This window comes from Elephas maximus, chromosome 1, assembly GCF_024166365.1.
Source record: "Elephas maximus indicus isolate mEleMax1 chromosome 1, mEleMax1 primary haplotype, whole genome shotgun sequence".
Taxonomy (NCBI): domain Eukaryota; kingdom Metazoa; phylum Chordata; class Mammalia; order Proboscidea; family Elephantidae; genus Elephas; species Elephas maximus.
The window spans coordinates 95,228,394-95,255,054 of record NC_064819.1 but is presented as its reverse complement, the minus strand read 5'-3'; the positions used below and the strand labels follow the sequence as shown (position 1 = coordinate 95,255,054).

At 41.9% G+C, this 26,661-nt stretch overlaps 2 protein-coding genes across 2 annotated transcripts in view; both read left to right on the top strand.

Annotated features, from left to right (window-relative positions):
- LOC126078851 (HLA class II histocompatibility antigen, DQ beta 1 chain-like) overlaps nucleotides 1-24,180 on the top strand; it is a 215,417-nt gene extending 191,237 nt beyond the window's left edge. The window contains exon 6 of the mRNA XM_049889680.1: nucleotides 24,145-24,180. Coding sequence (XP_049745637.1) covers nucleotides 24,145-24,158 — 14 coding nt within the window. The 3' untranslated portion in view covers nucleotides 24,159-24,180. The remainder of the gene's footprint in view (nucleotides 1-24,144) is intronic.
- On the top strand, nucleotides 16,963-24,219 carry LOC126078889 (HLA class II histocompatibility antigen, DQ beta 1 chain-like). The gene is made up of 6 exons (XM_049889708.1): nucleotides 16,963-17,109; nucleotides 18,863-19,132; nucleotides 22,190-22,471; nucleotides 22,979-23,089; nucleotides 23,521-23,544; nucleotides 24,145-24,219. Exons 1-6 carry the CDS (start codon nucleotides 17,016-17,018, stop codon nucleotides 24,156-24,158), a joined length of 795 nt encoding a protein of 264 aa, XP_049745665.1. The 5' UTR covers nucleotides 16,963-17,015; the 3' UTR covers nucleotides 24,159-24,219.
- Nucleotides 24,220-26,661: the final 2,442 nt, after the last annotated feature.

Below are 26,661 nucleotides of genomic sequence, written 5' to 3'. Positions count from 1 at the left end.
CAAATTCCAATGATATTTTTTAATGTGATGGAGGAATAAATCACCAACTTCATATGGAAGGGAAAGAAGCCCGGATAAGCAAAGCATTACTGAAAAAGAAGAAGAAAGTGGGAGGCCTCACTCTACCTGATTTCAGAAGCTATTATACAGCCACAGTAGTCAAAACAGCCTGGTACTGGTACAACAACAGGCACATAGACCAGTGGAACAGAATTGAGAACCCAGATATAAATCCATCCACATAGAGCAGCTGATATTTGACAAAGGCCCAGTGTCAGTTAATTGGGGAAAAGATAGTCTTTTTAACAAATGGTGCTGGCATAACTGGATATACATTTGCAGAAAAATGAAACAGGACCCTTACCTCACGCACAAAAACTAACTCCAAGTAGATCAAAGACCTAAACATAAAGACTAAAACGATAAAGATCATGGAACAAAAAATAGGGACAACGTTAGGAGCCCTAATACAAGGCATAAGCAGAATACAAAACATTACCAAAAATGACAAAGAGAAACCAGATAACTGGGAGCTCCTAAAAATCAAACACCTATGCTCATCTGAAGACTTCACCAACAGAGTAAAAAGACCACCTACAGACTGGGAAAGAATTTTCAGCTATGACACCTCCGACCAGCGCCTGATCTTTAAAATCTATATGATTCTGTTAAAACTCAACCACAAAAAGACAAACAACCCAATCAAAAACTCGGCAAAAGGTATGAACACGCACTTCACTAAAGAAGATATTCAGGCAGCTAACAGATATATGAGAAAATGCTCTCGATCATTAGCCATTAGAGAAATGCAAATTGAAACTACAATGAGATTCCATCTCACTCCATCAAGGCTGGCATTAATCCAAAAAACACAAAATAATAAAAGTTGGAGAGACTGCGGAGAGATTGGAACTCTTATACACTGCTGGTAGGAATGCAAAATGGTACAACCACTTTGGAAATCTATCTGGTGTTTTCTTAAAAAGTTAGAAATAGAACTACCATACAATCCAGAAATCTCACTCCTCGGAATATACCTTAGAGAAATAAGAGCCTTTAACCAACAGATATATGCACACCCATGTTTATTGCAGCTCTGTTTACAATAGCAAAAAGCTGGAAGCAACCAAGGTGTCCATCAACGGATGAATGGTTAAACAATTTATGGTATATTCACACAATGGAATACTATGCATTGAAAAAGAACAGTGACGAATCTGTGAAACATTTCATAACATGGATGAACCTGGAAGGCATTATGCTGAGTGAAATCAGTCAGAGGCAAAAGGACAAATATTGTAAAAGACCACTATTATAAGATCCTGAGAAATAGTATAAACTGAGAAGAACACATACTTTTGTGGTTATGAGTGGGGGAGGGAGGGAGGGTGGGAGAGGGTTATTTACTGGTTAGTTAGTAGATAAGAACTACTTTAGGTGCAGGGAAGGACAATACTCAATACCCGGAAGGTCAGCTCAACTGGACTGGACCAAAAGCAAAGAAGTTTCTGGGATAAACTAAATGCTTCAAAGGTCAGCGGAGCAAGGGCGGGGGTTTGGGGACTATGGCTTAAGGGGACTTCTAAGTCAATTGGCAAAATAATTCTATTATGAAAACATTCTGCATCCCACTTTGAAATGTGGCATCTGGGGTCTTAAATGCTAACAAGCAGCCATCTAAGATGCATCAATTGGTCTCAACCCACCTAGATCAAAGAAGAATGAAGAACACCAAGGTCACACGATAACTATGAGCCCAAGAGACAGAAAGGGGCCCATGAACCAGAGACTTACATCATCCTGAGACCAGAAGAACTAGATGGTGCCTGGCCACAACCAATGACTGCCCTGACAGGGAGCACAACAGAGAACCCCTGAGGGAGCAGGAGATCATTGGGATGCACACCCCAAATTCTCATAAAAAGACCAGACTTAATGGACTGACTGAGACTAGAGGAATCCCGGTGGTCATGGTCCCCAAAGCTTCTGTTGGCCCAGGACAGGATCCTTTCCCCAAGACAACTCATCAGACATGGAAGGGACTAGACAATGGGTTGGAGAAAGATGCTGACGAAGAGTGAGCTACTTGTATCAGGTGGACACTTGAGACTGTGTTGGTATCTCCTGTCTGGGGGGGAGATAGGAGGGTATAGAGGGTTAGAAACTGGCAAAACCGTCACAAAAGGAGAGACTGGAAGGAGGGAGCACGCAGACTCATTAGTGGGAGAGTAAGTGGGAATATGGAGGAAGGTGTATATAAGCTTATATGTGACTGACTTGATTTGTAAACTTTAAATTAAAGCACAATAAAAATTATTTTAAAAAATGAAATGGAACACATAAACATGTATATCCTAGGCATTAGTGAGGTGAAATGGACTGGTATTGGCCATTTTGAATCAGAGAATCATATAGTCTACTATGCTAGGAATGACAACTTGAAGAGGAATGGTGTTGCATTCATCATCAAAAAGAACATTTTGAGATCTATCCTGAAGTACAACACTGTCAGTGATAGGATAATATCCATACACCTACAAGAAAGACCAGTCAATACGACTATTATTCAAATTTACACACCAACCACTAGGGCCAAAGATGAAGAAATAGAAGATTTTTATCAGCTGCTGCAGTCTCAAATTGATCGAACATGCAGTCAGGATGCATTCATAATTCCTGGCGATTGGAATGCGAAAATTGGAAACGAAGAAGAAGGATCAGTAGTTGGAAAATATGGCCTTGGTGATAGAAACAACGTCAGAGATTGATAGAATTTTGCAAGACCAATGACTTCTTCATTGCAAATACCTTTTTTCACCAACATAAACGGCGACTATTCACAAGGACCTCGCCAGATGGAACACACAGAAATCAAATTGACTACATATGTGGAAAGAGAATACAGAAAAGCTCAATATCATCAGTCAGAACAAGGCCAGGGGCCGACTGTGGAACAGACCATCAATTGCTCATATGCAAGTTCAAGCTGAAACTGAAGAAAATCAGAGCAAGTCCATGAGAGTCAAAACATGTCCTTGAGTATATCCCACCTGAATTCAGAGACCATGTGAAAATAGATTTGAGGCATTGAACACTAGTGATCGAAGATCAGAGGAGTTGTTGAATGGCAACAAAGACATCATCCATGAAGAAAGGAAGAGGTCACTGAAAAGACAGGTGGAAAGAAAAGACCAAGATGGATGTCAGAGGAGACTCAAACTTGCTCTTGAGCATCGAGCAGCTAAAGCAAAAGGAAGAAATGATGAAGTAAAAGAACTGAACAGAAGATTTCAAAGGGCCTCTTGAGAAGACAAAGTAAAGTATTATAATAACATGTGCAAAGAGCTGGAGATGGAAAACCAAAAGGGAAGAAACGCTCAGCATTTCTTAAGCTGAAAGAACTGAAGAAAAAAAATCAAGCCACGAGTTGCACCGGTGAAGGATTCTATGGGGAAAATATTAAACGATGCAGAAAGCATCAAAAGAAGAAGGAGGGAACACACAGAGTCATTATACTAAAAAGAATGAGTTGATGTTCATCTATTTCAAGAGGTGGCATATGATCAGGAACCGATGGCACTGAAGGAAGAAGTCAAAGCTACTCTGAAGGTTCCAGGAATTGATGGAATATCAATTGAGATGTTTCAACAAGCAGATGCAGTGCTGGAGGTGTTCACTCATCTATGGCAAGAAATATGGAAGAGAGCTTCCTGGCCAACTGACTGGAAGAGATCCATATTTATGCCTATTCCCAAGAAAGGTGATCCAACCGAATGTGGAAATTATAGAACAGTATCATTAATATCGCATGCAAGTAAAATTCTGCTGAAGATCATTCAAAAATGGCTGTAGCAGTATATCGACAGGAAACTGCCAGAAATTCAGGCCGGTTTCAGAAGAGGACGTGGAACCAGGGATATCATTGCTGATGTGAGATGGATCCTGGCTGAAAGCAGAGAATACCAGAAGGATGTTTACCTGTGTTTTATGGACTACGCAAAGGCATTCGACTGTGTGGATCGTAACAAATTATGGAGAACATTGGGAACAATGGGAATTCCAGAACACTTAACTGTGCTCATGAGGAACCTTTACATAGATCAAGAGACAGAACCAGGGGATACTGATTGGTTTAAAGTCAGGAAAGGTGTGCATCAGGGTTGTATTCTTCCGCCATACCTATTCAATCTGTATGCTGAGCAAATAACCTGAGAAGCTGGACTATATGAAGAAGAATGGGGCATCAGGATTGGAGGAAGATTCATCAACAACCTGCGTTATGCAGATGCCACAATCTTGCTTGCTGAAAGTGAAGAGGACTTGAAGCACTAACTAATGAAGATCAAAGACCACAGCCTTCAGTATGGTTTGCAGCTCAACATAGAGAAAACAAAAATCCTCACAACTGAACCAATGAGCAACATCTGTTTATCACAGAGAAAAGGTTGAAGTTGTCAAGGATTTCGTTTTACTTGGATCCACAATCACCAGCCATGGAAGCAGCAGTCAAAAAATCAAAAGATACATTGCATTGGGTTAATTTGCTGGAAAGGGCCTCTTTCAAATGCTGAAGAGCAAAGATGTCACCTTGAAGACTAAGGTGTGCCTGACCCAAGCCATGGTATTTTCAATCACATCATAGGCATGTGAAAGCTGGACAATGAATAAGGAAGACCGAAGAAGAGTTGATGCCTTTGAATTGTGGTGTTGGCGAAGAATATTGAGTATACCATGGACTTCCAAAGGAACGATCAAATCTGTCTTAGAAGTATAGCCAGAATGCTCCTTAGATGCAAGCAAGGATGGTGAGACTGCGTCTTGCATACTTTGGACATGTCAGGAGGGACCAGTCCCTGGAGAAGGACATCACGCTTGCAGAGTACAGGGTCAGCGGAAAAGAGAAAGACGCTCAATGAGGTGGATCGCCTCAGTGGCTGCAACAAAGAGCTCAAGCATAACAACGATTGTGAGGATGGCGTGGGATCGGGCAATGTTTCATTCTGTTGTGCATAGGGTCGCTGTGAGTCGGAACTGACTGGACAGCACCCAACAACAACAACAACAACAACATCAAAACTGTGTGTGTGTTTGGTCCTATGCGATTTTATCATATATGTACGTTTGTGTAACCACCACTGCAATCAAGATACAGAACTATTCCGTCACCACAGATATCACCCTTGTGCTACCCCTTTAGATTCACACCCACTACCCTCTTCCTCACCATTCCTAAACCCTGGCAACAACTAATTTTCACTCCACTTATATAATATTTGTCATTTTGACAATGCCGCTTAAAGGTGATCCTACAGTCTGTGAGCTCTTGATACTGGCTTTATCACTCAACATAACGCCTTTGAGTTCTATCCAAAGTGTTGCTTGCATCCTTAAGTCATTCATTTTTCATTGCTAAGTTGTATTCCATGGGATGGATGTACCAAGCTTGTTTAACCAATTGTCTATTGTAGGGCATATTAGTTGTTTTCACTTTTTGCCTATTGAAATAAAGCTATGAACAATCCGGTACGGACTTTTGTGTACACTAAGTTTTCATTGCTCGGGGATTGATGGCTACAAGTGTGACTGTTGGGTCAGGTAGTAAGTTAGTTTTTTAAGAAAGTGTCAAATTATTTTCCAGAGTGGATATAACATGTCACATTTCTCCCAGCAATGTATGAAAAGTCCAATTTCTTTGCATTCTTGTCAATATTTCATATTGCCACTATTTTATTATTTTTACTAGTCCTTTGTGCAATACCTGCTTTGTAAATATTTTCCCCTAGTCTGGAACATGCTTTTTCCATCCTGTTAACATGGTCTTTTTCAGAGGAAAAGTCTTTAATTTTAGTGAAGTCTAATTCATTGATTTTTATTTTATGAATTGTGCTTTTCACACCATATTTAAGGAGTGTCCACCAAACCCTAGATCCTAGAGATTATTTTCTGTTTCCATCTAAAAGTTCTATAATTTTATGTTTTACCTTTAAATTTATAAACCATTTTGACTTAGTTTTTGTATAAGGAATTAGGTTTAGATCAAGGTTCCTTTTTTTTTTTTTGGCCTGTCCATATCCAATTGCTCCATAACCATTTGTAGAAAACATTGTCCTTCCTATTTAATTGCTTTTGCTCCTTTGTCAAAAATCAGTTGGCCATTCTGTGTGAATCTATTTTCAGGTTTCCTTTTCTGTTTTATTGGTATATATTTTAATCCCTCTGCCAACATCACCTGATCTTGATTAATATACAGTTGCCCTCTGTACTTGTGGGTTCATTCGTGGATTTAACAAACCACAGATTGAAAATATTCGAAAAAGAAAATTCCAAAACACAAACCTTGAATTTTCTGTGCGCTGAGCACTAGCTAAATCCATACGAATAAAGTGATGTGCAGGCATCCCCTGCTGTAGCCTCTTGCCATCTTACAGGCCCTCAGTCTCTCTCCAGTGCTGTTGTTTGAGCATTGTTCACCTTGCATTCCTTTTGCTTGCTGCTTGTGTGCACCCTTTATTTCAGTGGGAAAATGGCTCCTAAAAAGCAATGAAGTGGTCAAAACAATGCCTCCAAGCATAGTGTGAGAGGGGTTGAGGACAGTGAGGGGAAAGAGTTTCAGGTTAGTAAAGGATGGCTGACTAGCTCTGGAAGGCAAGAGCTCCAGCCTGGAGAACTTCAAGATCATGGGCAAGTGAGCATAGGTGGATGCCCAGGCTGCACTGTTGTGCCCAGAAGAGCTCCAGAAACTCAAAGAAGAGAAAGGCTACTGTCATTAATTCAATTGTGTCCCCCCAAAATATGCATATCAATTTGGCTAGGCCGTGATTCCCAGTATTGTGTGATTGTCCGTCATTTTGTAATCTGATGTGATTTTCCTATGTGTTGTAAACCCTATCTCTATGATGTTAATGAGATGGGATTAATGGCAGTTGTGTTAATTATGCAGGACTCAATCTACAAGATTAGATTGTGTTCTAAGCCAATCTCTTTTGAGATACAAAAGAGAGAAGTGAGCAGAGAGACATGGGGACCTCATATCACCAAAAAAACAATGCCAGGAACAGAGTATGTTCTTTGGACCCGAGGTTCCTGCACTAAGCTCTTTGATCGCAGGAAGACTGATGACAAGGATCTTCGTTCAGAGCTGACAGAGAGAGAAAGCCTCCCCTGGAGCTGATGCCCTGAATTTGGACTTCTAGGTTACAAGACTGTGAGACAATAAACTTCTGTTCATTAAAGCTATTCGCTTGTGGTATTTCTGTTATAGCAGCACTACATAACCTTCCAGAGCAAGTCTTCAATAGTGATGAAACAACTGTTTACATGGCATTTGCATTGTATTAGGTATTATTAGTCATCTATACAGTTGTTTTGGAGCCCTGGTTGTGCAGTGGTTATGAGCTTGGCTGCTAAACAAAACATCTGCAGTTTGAATCCACAAGCTGCTCCTTGGAAACTCTATGGGGCAGTTCTACTCTGTTGCATCGGGCCTCTATGATTTGAAGTCGACTCATCGGCAAAGGATTTGGTTTCGTTTAGAGATGATTTATAGTATCCAGAAGCCTGTGTGTAGATTATATACAAATACTACGCCATTTTATATAAGGGACTTGAGCCTCCATGCCTTTTGGTATCTGCGTGGGTCCTGGAGCCAATAATGAGAGAGGGCTGTACCTAGATAATAAATCTTGAAATCAGGTAGATTGTTTCCTCTCACTTTTTTCTTTTTCAAGATTGTTTTAGCTATTTTAGTTCCTTTGCCTTTTGCTATAAATTTGAAAATAATCTTGTGTATATCTACAATTTTTTTCTGGGATTTTGGTAGGAATTGTGTTAAAACTGCATATACCAATTTTGGGAGAATTGACATTTTTACTTTGTTGAGTCTTCCAATTCAAGGACATGGTATGTCTCTCCCTTTATTAAGATCTTCTTTGATTTCTTTAGGAGACTTGGTGGCACAATGGTTAAGAGCTGGGCTGCTAGCCAAAAGGTTGGCAATTTGAATCCACTAGCCACTCCTTGAAAACCCGATGAGGCAGTTCTACTCTGTCCTATAGGTTTGCTATGAGTTGGAATCTACTCTACGGCAGTGGGTCTGGTTTGGTTTTAGTTTTTTCTTTCTTTCATCAGTGCTTTCAGTATTTTGTAGTTTTCAGCATACAAATCCTATGCTTGTTTTGTTATACTTAAGTCAAAGTATTTACTTTTGGGGGAAGTACCAATTATAAATGTTATTGTATTTTTAAATTCTGGTTTCCATGTGTTCGTTGCTGGTGTGTAGAAGTACAATTGATTTTTGGAAGTTAATCTTCTATTCTGAAACCTTGCTTAACTCACCTACTGGTTCTCGGATTTTTTTTTTTTTTTTTTAATTTCCAGTAAATTTGTTGGAAATTTCTTTACAGACAATTACAAATGTGAGTGGTTTTATTTCTCCTTTTTCATCACCTATTTATATGTATCATTTCCTTTTCCTGCGTTGTTTCACTGGCTACAACTTTTAGTACCATTGAAAAGCTGTGGTAAAGTGGACTATTCGACATCTTAGGGCAAAAGCATTCAACCTTTCATAATTAAATCTGATGTTACCTACAGGATTTTTGTAGTTAACCTTTATCAAGTTGAGGAAATTTCCCTCTATGCTTTTTTGCATCATTGATATAATGGTGTCATTTTTCTTTTTTGCTTGTTAATATGTTGGATTAAATTGATTAATTTTTCTTTATTTAGCCAACCTGGAAAAAATTCTACTTAGGCATGATCATAATTTTTTTAATATATTGCTGAATTCTGTTTTCTAGTTTTTTTTAAAGGTTTTTGCATCTATATTCATGAGGGATATTAGTCTGCAGTTTTGTTTTGTACCGTCATTGTCTGGTTTTTGTATCAGATAACACAGGCTTCATAAAACCATTTGAAAAGTGTTCCCTCCTCTTGTATTTTTGTGGAGATTGTGTAGAATTGGTGTTAATTTTTATATAAACATTTGGTAGAACTCTTCAGTAAAGACACCTGGCCGTGGAGATTTCTTTTTGGAGAGTTTTTAATTACAAATTCAATTTCATAATAATTAACTTCTTCTTGTTGCTGTTGTGTGCTGATGAGTTGATTCTGATGGATAGTGGAGCTATAGGACAGAGTAGAACTGTCCCATAGGGTGCCCTAGGCTGTAATATTCATGAAAGCATTTCATCAGGTCTTTTCTCCTGCAGAGCCGCTCTTAGGTTCAAATCTCCGACCTCTGGGTTAGCAGCCGAGTGCTTAACCATTGGGTCTCCAGGGCTCCTTCTATAATAATAGTAGGTCCGTTCAAATTATCTGTTTTATACTGGGAGAGTTGTGGTAGTTTATACATTTTGAGCAATCTGTTTGTTTCATCTAAATTATCAAATTTATGTGTATAGAGTTGTTAGCTGTATTCTCTTATTTATTTTACTTTTTATTGAGGTACGGGTGAAAATTTACACAGCAAATAAGTTTCCCACTCAACACTTCATACACAGATTTTTCCCTGACATTGGTTGTTGTCCCTGCAATGTATCAGCACTCTCCCCATTTCTACTCTGGCTTTCCATTTCCATCCCTTCAGTTTTCCTGTCTTTCTTTGCCTTCTCATCTTTGCTCCTGGGCAAATATTGCCTGTTCGGTCTAGTATAGTAGATTGTTCTCAGGAGCAGATTCCTCGAGGGTGTTAATGTTTATGTTATAGGCCAATCTATTATTTGGCTGAATGGTGACCTCCGAGAGTGGCTTCACTTCCAGGCTAAAAAGGTAATATACGGAATAGTCTTGGGGGTTCCTTCAGTCTCTACCATTCCAGTAAGCCTGGTCCTTCTTAAGAATTTGGGATTTTTTTCTGCCTTTTTCTCCCATCCTAATGGGGACTTTGTACTGTTTGCCTGATCAGAGCAATCAGTAGTAGTAGCTGGCCACCACCTAGTTCTTGTCTCAGTCTAGAGGAGGTTGTGGTTCATGTGGGCCATTAGTGTTTTGGACTAGTTGCTTCTTTGAGTCTTTAGTTTCCTTCACTGTCCTTTGCTTCAGACAGGAGAGACCAATAGTTGTATCTTAGATGACTATACCCAAGCTTTTAAGACCCCTCACACTACTTACCACATTAGCATGTAGAACACTATCTTTATGAACTATATATTATGCCAATCGATCTAAATGTCCTCCAAGACTATGGTCTTTAGCCTTGAAGCCCAGTAACTCAGTGCCATGAGATGTTTGGATATGTCTAAGAAGTTTACATAACTGTGCCCCTCTGTGCTCTGTTGTATGTATGAACATATATAGCAGCACATATAAATAAGTATATACAAATGCCCACAGCTATACCTATATATGCACGTGCATACCCTCCAATGCACCCTCCCACATCTATATAGCATACCTATCTACCTCTGTGACCACTCAGAAATTTTTGGTTGTTATTGCCATTGTTGCAGAATTGTATATGGTATGGTAACTGCTGCAGTTGCCCTTTACATATTCCCTTATTTTTTGATGTGAGGAGGAATTGCAGTGATATCATCACCTGTTTCATTCCTGATATAGGTAATTTTTGTCTTCTGTTTGCCTTTGTCAGCCTTGCTAGAGGTTCATCAATTTAATTGATCTTTTCAAAGAACCAGCTTTTGCTTTACTGATTTTCTCTGTTACCAATTTTATTGATTTCTGCTCATCTATTTTTTCTTTCTTTCATTTTAATTATGTTATTCTTTTGTTTTTTCTTGAGGAAGGACCTTAGATTATCGATTCGAGAGACTTTTCCTTTTGTTTAGTGTAAGCATTTAGTGCTATAAATTTCCCTTTCAGCACTTCTTTAGCTCTCTTCCACAAATTTTGATGTGATGTACTTTCCTTTTCATTCAGCTGAATGTATATTTTTCCTTCCCTTGAGACTTTCCTTTCCACTGAAGGATTACAAAGAAATGTGTCATTTAGTTCCTGAGTGTTTAGAGAGTTTCCTGTTATTTTTGTGTTGTTGATTTCTAGTTTGACTCCGTTGTGATTGAAGAACCAAACCAAAAAAAACCAAACCTGTTGCTGCCGAGTTGATTCCAACTCACAGGGACCTTTTAGGACAGAGGAGAGCTGCCCCATAGAGTTTCCAAGGAGTGCCTGATGGATTTCAATTGCCGAACTTTTGGTTAGCAGCTGTAGCTCTTAACCACTATGCCACCAGGGTTTCCATTTTTTTTAAATGTGTTGAGATTTGTTTTATGGCCCAGAATATGGTCTATCTGAATAAATGTTTGTGAGCACTTGAAAAGACTGTGTGTACTGCTGCTCTTGGGTGGGATGTTCCGTGTCTTGATGAGATTCTTTTAGTCGATGGCATTGTTGAGTTCTTCTGTATTTTGCTGGTTTCCAGTCTAGTTGTTGTATTAAGTATTCAGACAGAGGTGTTGAAATCTCCACCTTGAATTGTGGATTTATCTTCTTCTGCTTTCAGTTTTATCAGTTCTGTTTTACAGATTTGACACTTCTGTTGCTTGTGGCATATACTTTTAAGACTTTTATGTCTTCTTGGGGGATTAGCCCTTTTATCACTATGTAATGTCCCTCTCTTTCTCTGGTAATTTTCTTTAATGTGATGTCTTGTGTATCTGATATTGATGTAGATACACCTGCTTTCTTTTGATTACATTTTGCACGATGTATCTTTTTCCATCCTTTTACTTTTAACCTACCTATATATCATTATATTTGAAGTGATGGTTGACAGGGAAAATGTAAAGTGTCCAATATCCTTTCCATGTCATATGATCAGTTTATGTTAGTCATGGTAATCTCATCTTCTATGTTATGAACTAGTTCAGGGTTGGGTAGGCCTTATACAATTCTGGACAATAATGTATGTTGAGATTCTTGCTCAGGCTTTCTCAGAAAGAAAAATATTATACACTGTTAGACATGAATAAGAGAGCATCTTATCACAGATCCTGATGAGCGCCATCTTGCATCAATCAAGGTCCAAACAGGAAACATATTTCCACTCAGATAATTGAAAATGTGGATCATTTAATTATAGGACCGAGACGTGAAGGTCCCTGGGTGGCACAAATGGTTTGTGCTCAGCTGGTGACTGGAAGGTTGGCAGTTTGAACCCACCTAGCGACACTGTGGAAAGAAAGGCCTGAAGATCTGCTTCCTTAGAGACTACAGTCAAGAAAACCCTAAGAAGAAATTTTATGCTGTAACAAATGAGGTTGCCATGATTCAGAATTGACTCAATGACCCAAGACAGCAACAACAGAGGTGTGAGAAGGGTTAAGGTGTAAGTAGGTGACAGTTAAGTGATTTTGAGGCTCCTATAGATTTTTTTAAAAAAAAAATAGATTAGAAAGAGTGGGAAACCATTATCAGTTCTAGGCCTAAAAGGGCAAGGAAAGCTGGCAGGATTTATAGTGTAGAGGGCCCAGCCACTGCCAGAAAATTGAGTGCCATAGCAATGGTCACCACTATTATTTTTATAGCTTTAAGTGTTCTCTAAACCTTCAGAACTACTCTAATCAGCAATACTTGACATTACCTTTATTGACGGTTACGATTTTTTTTCCAATCTTATTTTTCTTTTTATCTGTCTCCCCTCCAATGTGTAAGCTCCTCGAAGGCAGAGACTAATACTTCATCTTTGAAACCTAGGTCCTTAACTCTGTAGGTATACAAAAATATTGCTAAGTGACAGTACCCACCCTCTGGGATCTGCTGGTCCTTTGGGAAGGACCACATAGATGTGTCAGAGGTTAGACACAGGGAGCCTCTGACCATGAAGGTGCAGAATGCAGGGTGTTCAGGCATGTGGCACAGGGTAAGGCTTTTATAGGTAGCAGCAGCTGCAAGGAGGAGCAACTTCTTCTACAGCAAATCAATATGCATGAAAAATGACCTTGACTCTCTGCCATTATAGCCTATGTAGCTCATAAAGTTTCATTCATTTTTCTCCTCTTTTGAAAATTTGTATTAAGACTCTGCTTTGCACTCAAGTTTTCATATTTGTGAGCCTACAAAGAGGAGGACTATGTTCTGAGATCTGAAATGTTAGTTACAATCACAGTGGCTCTGTGGAAGTGGGAGTTCAGAGGTTAAATGCAGTGGATTCATGATCAAAAACATTCAACGTACTTTCCCTTTTCTCTTTCCCTTCATAGTGATGAGGAAAGTGTGGGGATTGGAATCACAATGATTCCATCATCTGGACAGAGATGGGAAGGAACAAGAGAAGTTTTCTGTCATTGTTAATGATGTTCAAAAAGATGAATTCCCAGCTATTAAATTCAAAACTAATGTGTATGTAGCTCACCATGGATTACAGAGGCTTTTTACAAATTATCTGCAGGTATGAAAAAAAATTTTTTTTTTTTTTTATGACAGCAGTTCTGTGAGGCACGTATTCCTGTTTACAGACAAGGTGAAACCAAGTCTTCCAGGGCTGAAATGATTTATCCAAGGTCACTGTGCTACTGATCTGACTTTCTTCAGATTATCTAAATTGTTATTTTGAAGACAAAACTTGGTGTAGAATAACAAGAGCTAATTTACCTATGGCATGGAAAACTGAAGAAATTTGTAAATAGATTTAAAAAGATTTAGGGAAATCTAGAGGTAATCGGTCAATTTTTATTGTAGGAAGATAATATTCTAAGGAAAGCATTTATATTACAACTGGCATTAAGGAAGCCACAGAACTATTCCGGATATACAATTTTCTTAATTTTTGTCTTGACCATGTAATATGGTCCCAAATGGCCCTTCTGGTGACAGGGTGATTTCTAAGTTCACGTTTAGCCCCACTGACCAAGCACAGATTTCAAGGGATGGTGAGTTTCCAGAAGATTGTGTTCACAACTTTTACCTTTCACCTTGTGGGAACAGGGCATGTTCCCTGAGGAATGTGGGAACAGGGCATGTCCCCTGAGGAATGTCTACTACTATCACGTCTGCTACTACTGTAACCCCAATCCATATTAATAATTGTTTCTTTATCCTGTTGTTATGGATTGCATTGTTTCCCCCTAAAAAGATATGTTGAAGTCCTGACCTCTGGTGGGTATCTGTGAAAATGACTTTGTTTGGAAATACCGTTGCCATCCATTCAATTCCTACTCGTAGCGACCCTTTACGACACAGTAGAACTTCTCCACGGGGTTTCCAAAGCTGTAATCTTTACAAACACAGAGTGCCACATCTTTCTCCTGCAGAGTGCATGGATGGTTCAAACTGCAAATCTTTTGGTTAGCAGCCAAGTGCTGTCACCAGGATAGAGTCTTTGAAGATGTCATCAGTTAACATGAAGTCATGCTGGAGTAGGGTGGGTCCTAATGTTATATGACTCATATCTTTATAAAAGAGAAGAAGATACACAGAAACAGAGGGAAGGAAGACAGTCATGTGACGATGCATCTACAAGCCAGTGAATGAATACCTGGCGCTATCAGAGGTAATGCTAGAGAATGAAAGCCTGGTCTGTGGTGCCACTAGAGATGCAGGGGGTACAGACTGCATCAGGTGACACTGTCAGAGGGGGTGACACCAAAATGACTGTCTTTACAATTTTTGTGCAGTGTTTCAGCATAAATTTTTTTTAAGTAAAAATATCCCTGTGGTTAGTTATAGCAACATTTTTCATAAGCCCAAGTCACATGTATCAATACATACACCTATAAGACTAAATCTCTAGTCTAATTTACTTTTTGAGCCTTCTAATATCCTTCAGGCAGAGCGGTCATTTTTACCCAATGACAATGATGCTTTGAATCACGTGGTTTGGACTACATGCACTATAAGCATGTGCTATTGTTTCCGTTGCTGCTGGTATGTATACAGTTGCGGAATTTGTCAAATTTTCTGCTGTTTTAGCTACAATATCATGGTAATTTGTATTTGTCAAGCTATATCAATAACTTTTCTTGAAAATTAAGTAATAATTAAAGGAAAAGAAGAAAAAAAGTCAAAAACTGTTTCCTCTCAGTTACTTTGTTGTTATTAATGCAGAAAGATTTTACAAAATAATTTTTTGTTAGTATTTGTATAATCGAAGAAATATTACATTTAAGTACTTTACAACTATATCTGTCACTTAATATTCTCTGGTTAAAACTGATAATAAACCTACATCTATAACAATTATTGATTATGTAGCTCTTGCCATTATAGTCGGTATTATACGGAAATTACGATTTATGAGTAACATTAGTACAAAAATATTCCTAAGGATTCTGCATGGTCTTGTATGAGAGGAGACTCACAGTGGGGGGACGCCATGAGTTACTGCACTGGGTGACGCCACCCTAGTGACACCACTGTGCCTGGGGCTATCATAAGCTGGAAGAGACAAGGGAGGACCATTCCCCCAGAACAAGAGGTCCTGCTGACTCCCTGGATTTGGGCTTCTAGTCTCCAGAGCTGTGAGCCAATAAATTTCTGTTCTTATAAGCTATCCGTTGACAAAAAACCAGTTGTCATCGAGTTGATTCCGAATATAAGCTACCAAGTTAGTGGTTTTTTGTTACCGCTGCCTTAAGAAACTAATACACCTGTCTACTTGCATGGGACACTCACTGCACTCATCCTAAATACCCTGCCTCTACAGTGGCCCAGCAGGTGATTCAGGTCAGCAGCCCTGAATCAGGCTGTTTGCGCTTTCCTCTCAGGCCAGCCTAGCAGTGGCTGCCCTGAGTAATGTAGCCATGATGTGCACAGTGTAGAGAACTCTAGAGAATGCTGGGTCAGGTGGAAGCAGCTGGCAGAAACCCAAGCAAGAGCTGGTCAGATGAGTTTTTAGCCAATCAGAAAAAGAATTCCAAGCTGACACATTTGTTGCTAGCTGAAAAGTCTGTGTGAAGAGGCCTGTGAGACTGGGAAATCCCCACCTCTGAGGCAGCCGACACTGCCCAGCTCCAGAACAGAACTGAGTGAACTTTCCTCCTTAGTACCCGGGGTGGGGTGGGGAGAGGGTGGCGGATGGGGTGGGAGGGGATTTGCAGAGGCCTCTGTTTAAGAGATCTTCGGATGGGGGCTGAGGGCTTTGAGGGCACCTTCAAAGTCCTCCTCTGACCATTTTTCCGTTTCCAGCCCCATTGTCAGTCTGAGTTTGGTGTTCCTCCTTTATGGTTCCATTGCACCAAGGGAGACCCTCCTCATGCTAGGGTTACCTTGATCCTGAGTACAGCACTGTTGGAGGAAGCCAGGTGACAAGTTTTGCTTGTCCCTGAAGCTGCAGAGCTATGTACTTAGTATGGAATATTGGAATAAGTCAATATCTTCATGTGCCACCAATGAAAACTTGTTGCTTCTTCCTGATTTCTTTTTACCTGGTAAACTCCTTATTCTCTATTTTAGATCCTGTCTTCTATTTAAAAAGAACCTAAAATACAGGAAATAGACAGTATTAGGGAGGGAAGGCTGGAGGAGGACTATCGTAATGCGCGTAGTGGTGCAACTGCAGCTGAAATCCATTTCCCTACAAGAGCTCCTCTTCCCACCCCAACTTAAGGCCCTTCAGAGTGTCTAAGATAAAAGCAGTGGACTTCTCTGTGACAATAATCTTCTCTGCCCTAAAATGTGGTCCCCACTTATTTTTCCATACTAAATCCCACATATAAGAACAAGATGGTTTAAATAAATATCACAGAGATATCTACTCTTGAATTTGCTCTTCTATTTTGCTTACTTAAACACCTAAGATATTCAACTTCCAGATACATATAGGCATTTTCTGTAACTGAGAGAAACTCTTTATGTCAAGGGTTCTTTCATCCAGGGCACATTGATGAAGACAGTGCCAGGCACTGGAGAAAGAACTGTCATAGAGAGTGTCTGCCCAGAGACAGATGAGGTACTTTGGCCCCAGTGCTGATTGGCTCCTTTGCTAGTGACTCTCCAATTCTAACATGCTGAAAACATTCATAGGTCTTTACTCTCTGAGGTGTGTACATCAGATCCCTTAGGTGTGAGCTGTGTTGACTGCCATTACTCATTTTCCTTCGTTGTCAATTCTGTGTGAGAAGATGGCTCTGCACACCCCCAGAGACCTTTGGACAGCAGTTGTGATGGTCATGCTGATGCTGAGCACCCCGATGACTGAGGGCAGAGACTCTCCAGGTAAGTGCAGGGCAGCTGCTCTCCAGAGCCACCACTGTGGAGAAAAGACTGAGGGACCTTTGGGCTCGAGTGTGAGGCTAGTGATCTCTATGATTTGAGAACATAGCCTTTTATTATGTATTTCTTATTTTTGGGAAAGAGGGTTATTCTACATTCTTTTTATTTATTTATTGTGCTTTTGGTAAAGTTTATGGCTCCAGTTAATTTCTCATACAAAAATTTATACATGTATTGTTATGTGACCCTAGTTGCAATCCCTATAATATTCTACATTCTTATTTCCGCTTTCTAATAATCAACTGAGGGCAGTCCCCATCCCAGGGAATCAAGCCTGGAGATGTTACAATGGGAAGTAGGAGACAAAGTGTGTATGTATACCCAGTCACAGGACAAAGTGGGCATGAGGCTATTTTTCATAGCATGATTTTTTCCAAAGAAGAGACAGCAGGATTTGTCATTTCAGAGTCCCCCAAGATTATGGGTTGGGTAATAAATGACAATAATGGTCTCTAGTCAGTATTTGAGGAAAAGGATGCAACATTCCTGACTCTGACTGTAGTGTTCATGGAGGCAAACTCTTGGTATCTAAGTGAAGTCTACTGGGTGACCACAGACAGGGTGTCTTAACTTCAGGTGTCACTGACTTATGGTCAAATAAAGACTGGAGTGGGAATCAGAGATTGGAGTTGATGGTGGATTGAATTTAGGAGAAAATAGACCATAAAAAAGGGAAGTAATATTTATTGAATAATTACTCATTTCAGACTCAGTATTAGTATCTGCATATAAATTCTCCCTCAGTCTTCCTAACACCTTTGTGTGTAGGTAGTATGACTTTTTTTACACAATTATACCTGATGTGGATACTCTATTAAGTAACCTGCCCAAGCTAGTAACTGGCGCAGCTTAATTGGATTTCAGTTTATTTCCAAAGCTTGTGCTCTTCCCATGAATAAAATGTACCTTTCTGGAAGAGAGGTCTCTGTCCCTTCTGACCACACTGGGAGTGAAGGAACCTTACACTGTAGTTGGGTGGGGGTGGAAGAAACCCAGAGTAAATCAAGGCCTGGGAAAAAAGGCAGTATGACCAGGGATCAGGAGAATGTGCTTGACAGGACAAGGAGAAACTTAATGTTAAATTCTAGACCTTTCTCTTGGTCTGCCTCTTCATTGTCTGGAACTCTCTGGCTTATGTGGATACTTGTTTACCTTTGAGGTTTCCAAGAGTTGTATGGAAAACGGGATTTCATGCGAGAATGAAAAAAAAAAAGTACAGGGACAATAGAAATAAACCAGGCTGCCCTCTTTATTCAGTCGTAGGTTCAGGCAGGGAATCTGGATCCTAGTGCTTGCTCTTAGAGAATCTCCCTATTTGAACGCAGATTCTGGAAGCCCTCAAAGTTGGGCGTGTGGGACGGTGCGGGGTGGGGGACAGGTGGAGCGGGAGGGGAGGCGGGGGGCGGGGGGAGCGTGGGGGTGTAGGGTGGGAAGGGGAAGGGGGAGTGGGGAGGGATAGCGCCCCTGAGGACCCGGGGTTCCTGAGGTGCAGGGCTTGATTTGGTTTGGCACCAGGGAGGAGACGGTGCCCAAGTCTCCTCCAGGCGGGGACCCAAGGTTGCGGGGGCCCCGTTTTAGGTTCACGCAAACTGGCCAAGGCCCCGACAATGGCTGCCCTGGCACCATGGCTGGTGCGTTGGGGCGTCAGTTTGAGGCTGGGCTGAGGCTTGACTGACCCGCCGGTGATTCCCCGCAGAGGATTTCGTGGTCCAGGGTAAGGGCCTCTGCTACTTCACCAACGGGACGGAGCGGGTGCGGTTTGTGCACAGATACATCTATAACCGGGAGGAGATCGTGCGCTTCGACAGCGACGTGGGGGAGCACGTGGCGCTGACGCCGCTGGGGCGGCCGGCCGCCGAGTACTGGAACAGCCAGAAGGACGTCCTGGAGGAGAGACGGGCCTATGTGGACACGCTGTGCAGACACAACTACCGGATTGAGAAGAGGTTCGCGGTGCAGCGGCGGGGTGAGCGCCTCTCTGCCCTCGCGGGACCCACCCTGGGCCGGGGGTCGAGTCTCCTGGAGCCGCAAGACTGAGGGAGCGAGTGGAGATCCGGCCCAGTTGGGGGGGGGGCTGGGGGGGGCCTCGGACCCAGGTCCCTAGACACCAGAGGGGACAGGAAGGCGGGCGTGTCCCGCAGCGGGGGGAGGGAAGAGAGGGACTGAGAGGAGAGGAGGGCGGAGGACTTCAGCAACCCGTGAGCATTACCTGCAGAGGAGGGCGAGGTCTGTCCACCTGATCCCAGCCTGCCTGGTAGTTCTACACGTTGCCCTCGAGTCGATTCGCACTCATAGCGACCCTATAGGACAGAGTGGAACTACCCCGTAGGTTTCCAAGGAGAGGCTGGTGGTTTCATTTGGTTAGCAGCTGAGCACTTAACCACTGTGGCACCAGGGCTCCGATTTTGCTTTATGTTTTACGTTTTAAAATAAACTCTTACTGATGTGGATTTGAATAATTACAATTTGTGAATACAGAGTCTGGGGCAAAAAAAAAAAAAAAAAAAAGGCTTTGCTAAGAATAAAAATAGCCCTTGAGAGGTGCTGTAAAAGATTTTTACTTTCTTAGAAAGTCTCCAATGAGTGACATAATTGAAAGAGCTGAAGCTTTGGAGTAAATAAATCCAAACAATTAAATTATTGAATAAAAATTGTTACAGGTTTTCCTTGGCCTAAGACTCCTTGCTCTCCCCCCAACATCACCATTTACCTGAGGGTTAGAAATTCTGAAAGCACCCCCCGCCCATTTAATAAGTACCTATTTGTAGATCTTACTAAACACCATTTATATTATGTCATTTAATTTCACAACTACCTTGTGAGCTGGGATTAGTATCACCACTTAGGTAATATTACCAATATTGGTACATAACACTCTCTTGCTTTTTTCTGGCCCACATCCTAATGCCACCTAGTACTTATCTTTTTGTTATTTCAGTTCTTTTCCATACAAATTATCTTAACATTTTTCTTTTGAACTTGTGTCCTCTATTTTTACTCACAATCTGTTTAAGGGGAACAGGCAATAGGAGTCCATATAGGCAGCCATGATTTCTCACATTACATTCTCATTAGCCCAGGCCAACCTTTGCCAACAGTGACAATATTTTCTGATTTCAGAACAAGGAAGTAATTCTTGACAGCAAGAGGATAGAATAGGATAGGTGGCTAATAATTAAACACTTGGATTTAAAAAAAAATTAGAGAACATACTCTAGCACCAAGTAAATTAACTACACATTAAATATTTACTATATTTTCACATCAATAAGGAGTCCTGGTGGCCCAGTGTTTAAACCACTTGGCTGCTAACTGAAAGGTCAGCGGTTCAAATCCACCAGCTGCTCCCCAGGAGAAAGGTGGCAGTCTGTTTTCTTAAAGATTCACACCTGTGAATCCTGGCAGTTCTACTCCATCCTATCTGGTTGCTATGAGTTGGATTTGACGCAACAGCAGTGGTTTTTTTTTTTTTTTCATACCAAGGGACTAAAGGAGGTACAATAAAAATGGCCTGTGAGAGATTAAAAGATAGGACATGTAAAATAGGCAGGGAAAGGTGTGTCATATTTGATAATTAACAGCAACCTGCAAAGATAAAGGATTCAAGGCATGGACAAGTATAATGTTTTATCGGTATTATTTGTTTTCAAAGCTCCCCAACTTTTTCTTCAAAACATCTAAACTTTTGAAATAACACATTCATATGTCTGTCTGTGTCACTAGATCTCAAGTTTTGCAAACGCAGGGACCATGGTCTGTTGTTACCTTTGAATCCCTAAGGCTTGTCAAATAAATAAATCAATGAATGAATAAAACACAGTGTAGGTGGCATTTCTGATGTTGATATGGAAGTTTAAGGATTTCATAATATAATTTTTTTGTGGGGAGTTCACCATAGAAGGGCATTTGAACCAAGGTTAGACTGAAGGTTGAGAGGAATGCAGTGTTGACTGGCAACATGTAAATTCTTGTTCCCTAATTTTGTTCTTACTACAGGCTGAGAATTACAGAATAGAGCCTGCTTGAGAAGCATTGCTTTGTGGAAGGATGTGGTGGTCAGTGCTGTGCTCCTGTTGAGCAGACTAGAAATGTCTATACATTCTTAATTGTCAGTCCATGGTACTATTCATGGGGCCGTGGCCAGTGTTGTTGGTCTCACACCAGCAGATGAGAGTCTTACTGTGGCTGTTGGGTGCTGTGGAATTGTTTTCAATTTATAGCAACCCCATATGACAGACCAGACCTGCCCCACAGGGTTCTCTTGGCTGTAATGTTTATGGAAGCAGATGGCTAGGTCTTTCTCCAGTGGAGCCGCTGGGTGGGTTCAACCTTTTAGTTAGCAGCGGAGTACTTCTAGGCTGTTGTATTTTCTCTACTGTGGGGAGCAGTGGGACTAACAGAAAACAGTGTCACAATCCTAGAGTGACTTACCAGAAACAACCCTGATGATGGCCTTCAATAAACCCCAAAACCAAACCTGTTTCTGTCAAATCAATTTCAACTCATGGCGACCCTGTGTGTTACAGAGTAGAACTGCTCCATAGGGTTTTCTTGGGTATAGTCTTTACAGAAGCAGATCACCAGACCTTTCTTTTGTGGCCGTACTTAGTGGGTTCGAACCACTAACCTTTAGTTTAGCAGCCGATTGCAAACTGCTTGTACCATCCAGGGACCTCAATAGGCATGGAAGCAAAAGAGTCCAGGTTAATTGTGGTTATTATTTTTAATTGTATGGATATTGGCCTGTGTACTATAGAAATTTATAATTCCAAAGTGCTTCAATTTTATCAACATAGTAACTGCCATAGAACGATTATTGTTATCTCTTGTGAGTCTGAAAAATAAACTGACTAATGCTTGCTATGGAGCTAATAAGTGGAGGACCTCAGATTCTAATCCAAGACTTGGAATCCAGGAATCTTTCTCCTCTGGTACCAGTGAAAGTCTTATCCCCATGGAGAGACTGGCTGTGTGGTCTCACAGCTCACTCACTGTGCTTTTTTCTGTCTGTTACTTCCCTCAGTGGCGCCTGAAGTGACCATCTCTCCAGCCAGGACAGAGACCGTAAACCACCACAACCTGCTGTTCTGCACAGTGACAGATTTCTATCCAGGCCAAGTCAACGTCCGGTGGTTTTGGAATGACCAGGAGGAGACGGCTGGCGTTGTGTCCACTCCCCTTATTAGGAATGGGGACTGGACCTTCCAGATCCTTGTGATGCTAGAAATGACTCCCCAGCATGGAGATGTCTACACCTGCCACGTAGAGCACCCCAGCCTCCAGAGCCCCATTGTGGTGGAGTGGCGTAAGAGGCAGTTTGTTTCCTTTCACTGTGGGACCCATAAGATATCCTCTCTGGCCCATCCCATCCCCTCCCTTATCCCTGATGGCACTACTGAGCTGGGAATCAAAGGAGATTAGAGCATCTCTTACCCCAGGACAAGGGCATCCAGAGAATCCTGATATCACTGCCTTTCCAGGTACATACTGTGGTCCTAGATCCGGGCCCTGATAATGCTGGGAGATTGACTCTTTATGGTGGTTGTTGGGATCTTAGGATCTAAGGTTATGGATGTGTCCCTGAGGAGCCAGGATTTGCTTCCCTCCTTTTCCGTTACCGCCCCCCCCCCCCACCCACTGTGTCAAGGATCCATGGAGACTGGTCCTTCCCTTTCCTAAGTGTGGTCACAATGGAAAACTAGGCTCTCTTGGCACCTCCATCTCCCCTACCATTGTCTTTTTTTTTTACTTCCCAAATGGGTCACTATGGGATGTGAGGACAAACATTGACACTCAGGCTTCTGGTTCCCAGGGGCACAGTCTGAATCTGCCCAGAGCAAGATGCTGAGTGGTGTCGGAGGCTTTGTGCTGGGGCTGGCCTTCCTCGGGCTGGGCCTTATCATCCATCACAGGAGCCAGAAGGGTAAGGAGCTCTGAGGGGGAATCAGGAAGATGGGCTGTGCCTGAGGCCCTTTGTTCAGAGAGGCCTCTGCCTTAGGTGTAACTCTTGTTGACCCTGAAAGGAAAGAAGCTGGGCTGGGTGGTGGAGGGAGATGGAGAAGCCAAGTTAGCTTTAACACAAAGCTGACTGGTGGAGTTTAACCCAGGAATTCCTTCCAGTTCATCATTGTCTCACTGGCTCCTGCTAAAATCTTCCTTCATTAAAAGGGCCAGAGCCTCAGCTTCCTTCTAGCGATAGCTTTGTTCACTTTAAGGCTTTTAGCTTAATGCAGTTAATACCTTGTGGTAAATGGGTGGGGGAGAGAATATTACTCCCCAATATCATTTGGGGTGAGTGAGAGAATGAATCTTTTTTTTTGTAACAAGACCTTTCTCTGTAACTTTCTTTTATAGGACCTCATGGGCCTCCACCAACAGGTAACAAGTCTGCTGTGACCCAGTGGGGGGCAGGGGAGCAGGTATAAGAGGGAAGGGCATGAGGAGAGCATGCCTGGGCTCAGTGGTCTGGGTTCATGGTTCCCTGCTACAGGGATCCAGAGTTAGAAGCTTACCAGTTTCTATAAGAAGCTCCTGAAGTTGGTCCTTAGAACCAGGTCAAAACTTTGGTGACTTGTTTTTTTAATAAAACTTGGATCCAGAGGCCAATCTTGGGTGTTAAACACTGGGGTGATGCCCAATCTGTGCTGCATATTGATGGCTCCTGCCCTGTAGGCATTTCCCAGTGGCTGAAAGAGGCTACTGGTGGTGAACAGAAGGTGTGTTATTATCCAGTTCGCTAAACAGACTGAAACAATTCATATTCTTCAGAGGTGTAAGAGCTGCCCCCACCTCCACCTCCAACAAATCTCATTCTGTGTTCACAGTTAAAGTTAAATCAGTTAAAGGTTTCCCGGTTACATAGATATTGGGGCAGGTATTGATGATACACCCTGGTGCTGCAGGGACGCTGAAGGAGGGCAGAGGGCGTGTGTCCCTTAGGGAACCGTGTTCTCATCACTCTCCCTCTCTCCTCTGCAGGGCTCCTGCACTGACTCCTGAGGATGTTTTGACTAGAATTGCTTCTCGTTATACTGTAATGCCTGCCTTGTCTCGCTCAGAATCGCTGCTGCCCGTGTCTGCTTGGTCCACCTGTGAGATCTGAGTCCTGCAGTGGTTCTCACACAGCTGCCAGGTCACCTTGTGTGACTCCTGCCCCAGGATCTATCTGGCTGTGACTCTGGTTCCTGCACTGACCCAGGAGCTTCTGCCGTGTGTGCTGCCAGCTGCGTCTACACAGACCCCATGGAGTTTTCTGTTTCTATTTCCCCCACAGACTGCTCAAGAGACACACAGTGAACCCATTTAACTGACTATAGAGCTTTTTTCAAAATTAAACATGTTTATGACTTATCTGTACTCTGAGCTTCCTTAACTGGGCAGAGGCAGAAAACTACTCCAGGATGAAAGGAACAAATTGTGAGATGACTGACACCATTGCCGTCAAGTTGATTCTGACTCAGTGACCCTATAGGACACAGTAGACCTGCCCCCATAGGGTTTCTAAGGAGTGGCTGGTGGATTCGAACTGCTGACCTTTTGGATAGCAGCCAACCTCTTAACTGCTATACCACCAGGGCTCCATGAGGTGACCTAGCCAATCTCAAAACCTGTGGCCAGAAAGAGGAGCTCCTCCTTGAAAGGAGGCTAGAAGCATCATGAGTTCATGTAAGGGTAGGCGGAGGACATAGAAAGTAAATTCAGTTGTTCCATCGTCCATGGTTCTTTAGAATCAACGTTCAGTGCAGTGACTTTAGGGTATCCTGGACTTTCTTCCAGTTTGGTAAGAATTGTGCAGGTAAGCATGGTGAAGTTGTTTAGAGGAAGATAGAGTGAGTTCTGCTGTCACAGAGAACCAGACCAATGTTTCACATATATTCCTGGTAATCACATGGATCAAGGCCTATTTTTATTTTTCAGAAAATATAACCAGCAATAAGAATGTAATTCTTTTTATTTTTTTTTAATTGTACTTTAGGTGAAGGTTTAGGGAACAAACTTGTTTCTCATCAAACACTACACACATTGTTCTATAACACTGGTTAACAACCCCATGACATGTCAACACTTTTCCTTCTCAACCGTGCGTCCCCTGTTACCGGCTTTCCTGTTTTCTCCTGCCTTCTAGTCCCTGCCCTAGGGCTGGTGCGCCCCTTTTTGCTTTGTTCCATAGGCCTGTTCCATCTTTGGCTAAAAGGTGAACCTCAGGAGTGATCTCATTACTGAGCTGAAAGGGTGTCTGAGGGCCATACTCTCAGGGTTTTTCCAGTCTCTGTGAGGTCCGCAAGATTGGTCTTTGTCTTTGAATTAGCATTTTGTTCTAGGTTTTTCTCCAGCTGTGTCTGGGACCCTGTGTTGTGATCCCTAAGAATATAATTCTTGATTCCAAATGGTAGAAACTCAACTGAAATTTATTTTGTTCATGTAACAAGAAAGTCTAGGGATCAGGTTGATTTCAGAAATGACTAGATTCGGCTGTTCAGTGCAGCCTTCATCTCTTTCCGCTATATCTGTATCTGTGCACCTTTCTCTCTTTCTCCGTCTCTTTGTTCCTGTATATTTCTCTCTGTGTCTCTCTGGGTCTTTTTATGTGTCTCTCTCTATTTTTGTTTTTCTCTCTGTGTGTCTACTCCTCACTATTTCCTGCATCACTTTATGTTTCTGCATCTCTGTTTCTCACCACCTTACATCTTATCTCTGTTTCTGTGTGCGTGTCTGTCTCTGCAGTGTGTCTCCAGAGTGTCTACCAGGGTTTGCACAATTTGAAGGAAGATTCTGATTGGCTAAGTGTGGGTCTCATACACATCTCGGAAACATTACCCAGTACATGGGATGCAGACAGCTGACCTTATGTCCCCAGCCCATATCAGCAATGGGGACAGAACTTTCCAGATTGTCATGATGCTGGAAAAGACATCTTAGGGCGTAGATATCTATTACCACCACGTAGAACACCCCAGTCTCCGAAATTTTCCACGGTGGAGTGGCATAAGGTGCAAATTTTTTTCCTTTCACTGTGGGCCCACGAGAGAGGCAGAGCTCCCTTAGGTTCTGGCGTCCCTCATTACGAGTGCTGACTCATGCTCAACCTAGCCCTTGTTTCCTCCAGCAGCATCTGATGGTGTAGGAATCCTCAGGGGACAGAGCTTCTCTTGTCTGTGGACATATTTACCCTTTGATTTCTTTCCTTTTAGTTTTATTGTGCTTTAAGTGAATGTTTACAACTGAAGTTAATTTCTCAGTAAAAAACTTGTATGTACATTGTTTTGTGATATTGGTTGCAGTCCCCACAATGTGACAGTGTGACCCCCCTTTCCACCTGGTGTTCTCTGTGTTTATTCATCCAGTTCCTGTCCCTTCCTGCCTTCTCGTCTTGCTTTTGGACAGGAGTTGACTATTTGGGCTAGTATATTTGATAGAAATAAGAAGCACTCTTCTCACGTGTGCTATTGTTTGTTTTATAGGCCTGTCTAGTCTTTGACAGTGCACTTTGGGAAA

Bases quoted from the DNA above. Each gene is read 5' to 3' on its own strand.
- LOC126078889 (XM_049889708.1), top strand. From the start codon at position 17,016: ATGGCTCTGCACACCCCCAGAGACCTTTGGACAGCAGTTGTGATGGTC. The intron at 17,110-18,862 runs GTAAGTGCAGGG...GATTCCCCGCAG, and splicing joins TGAGGGCAGAGACTCTCCAG to AGGATTTCGTGGTCCAGGGT. The intron at 22,472-22,978 runs GTAAGAGGCAGT...TCTGGTTCCCAG, and splicing joins CCCCATTGTGGTGGAGTGGC to GGGCACAGTCTGAATCTGCC.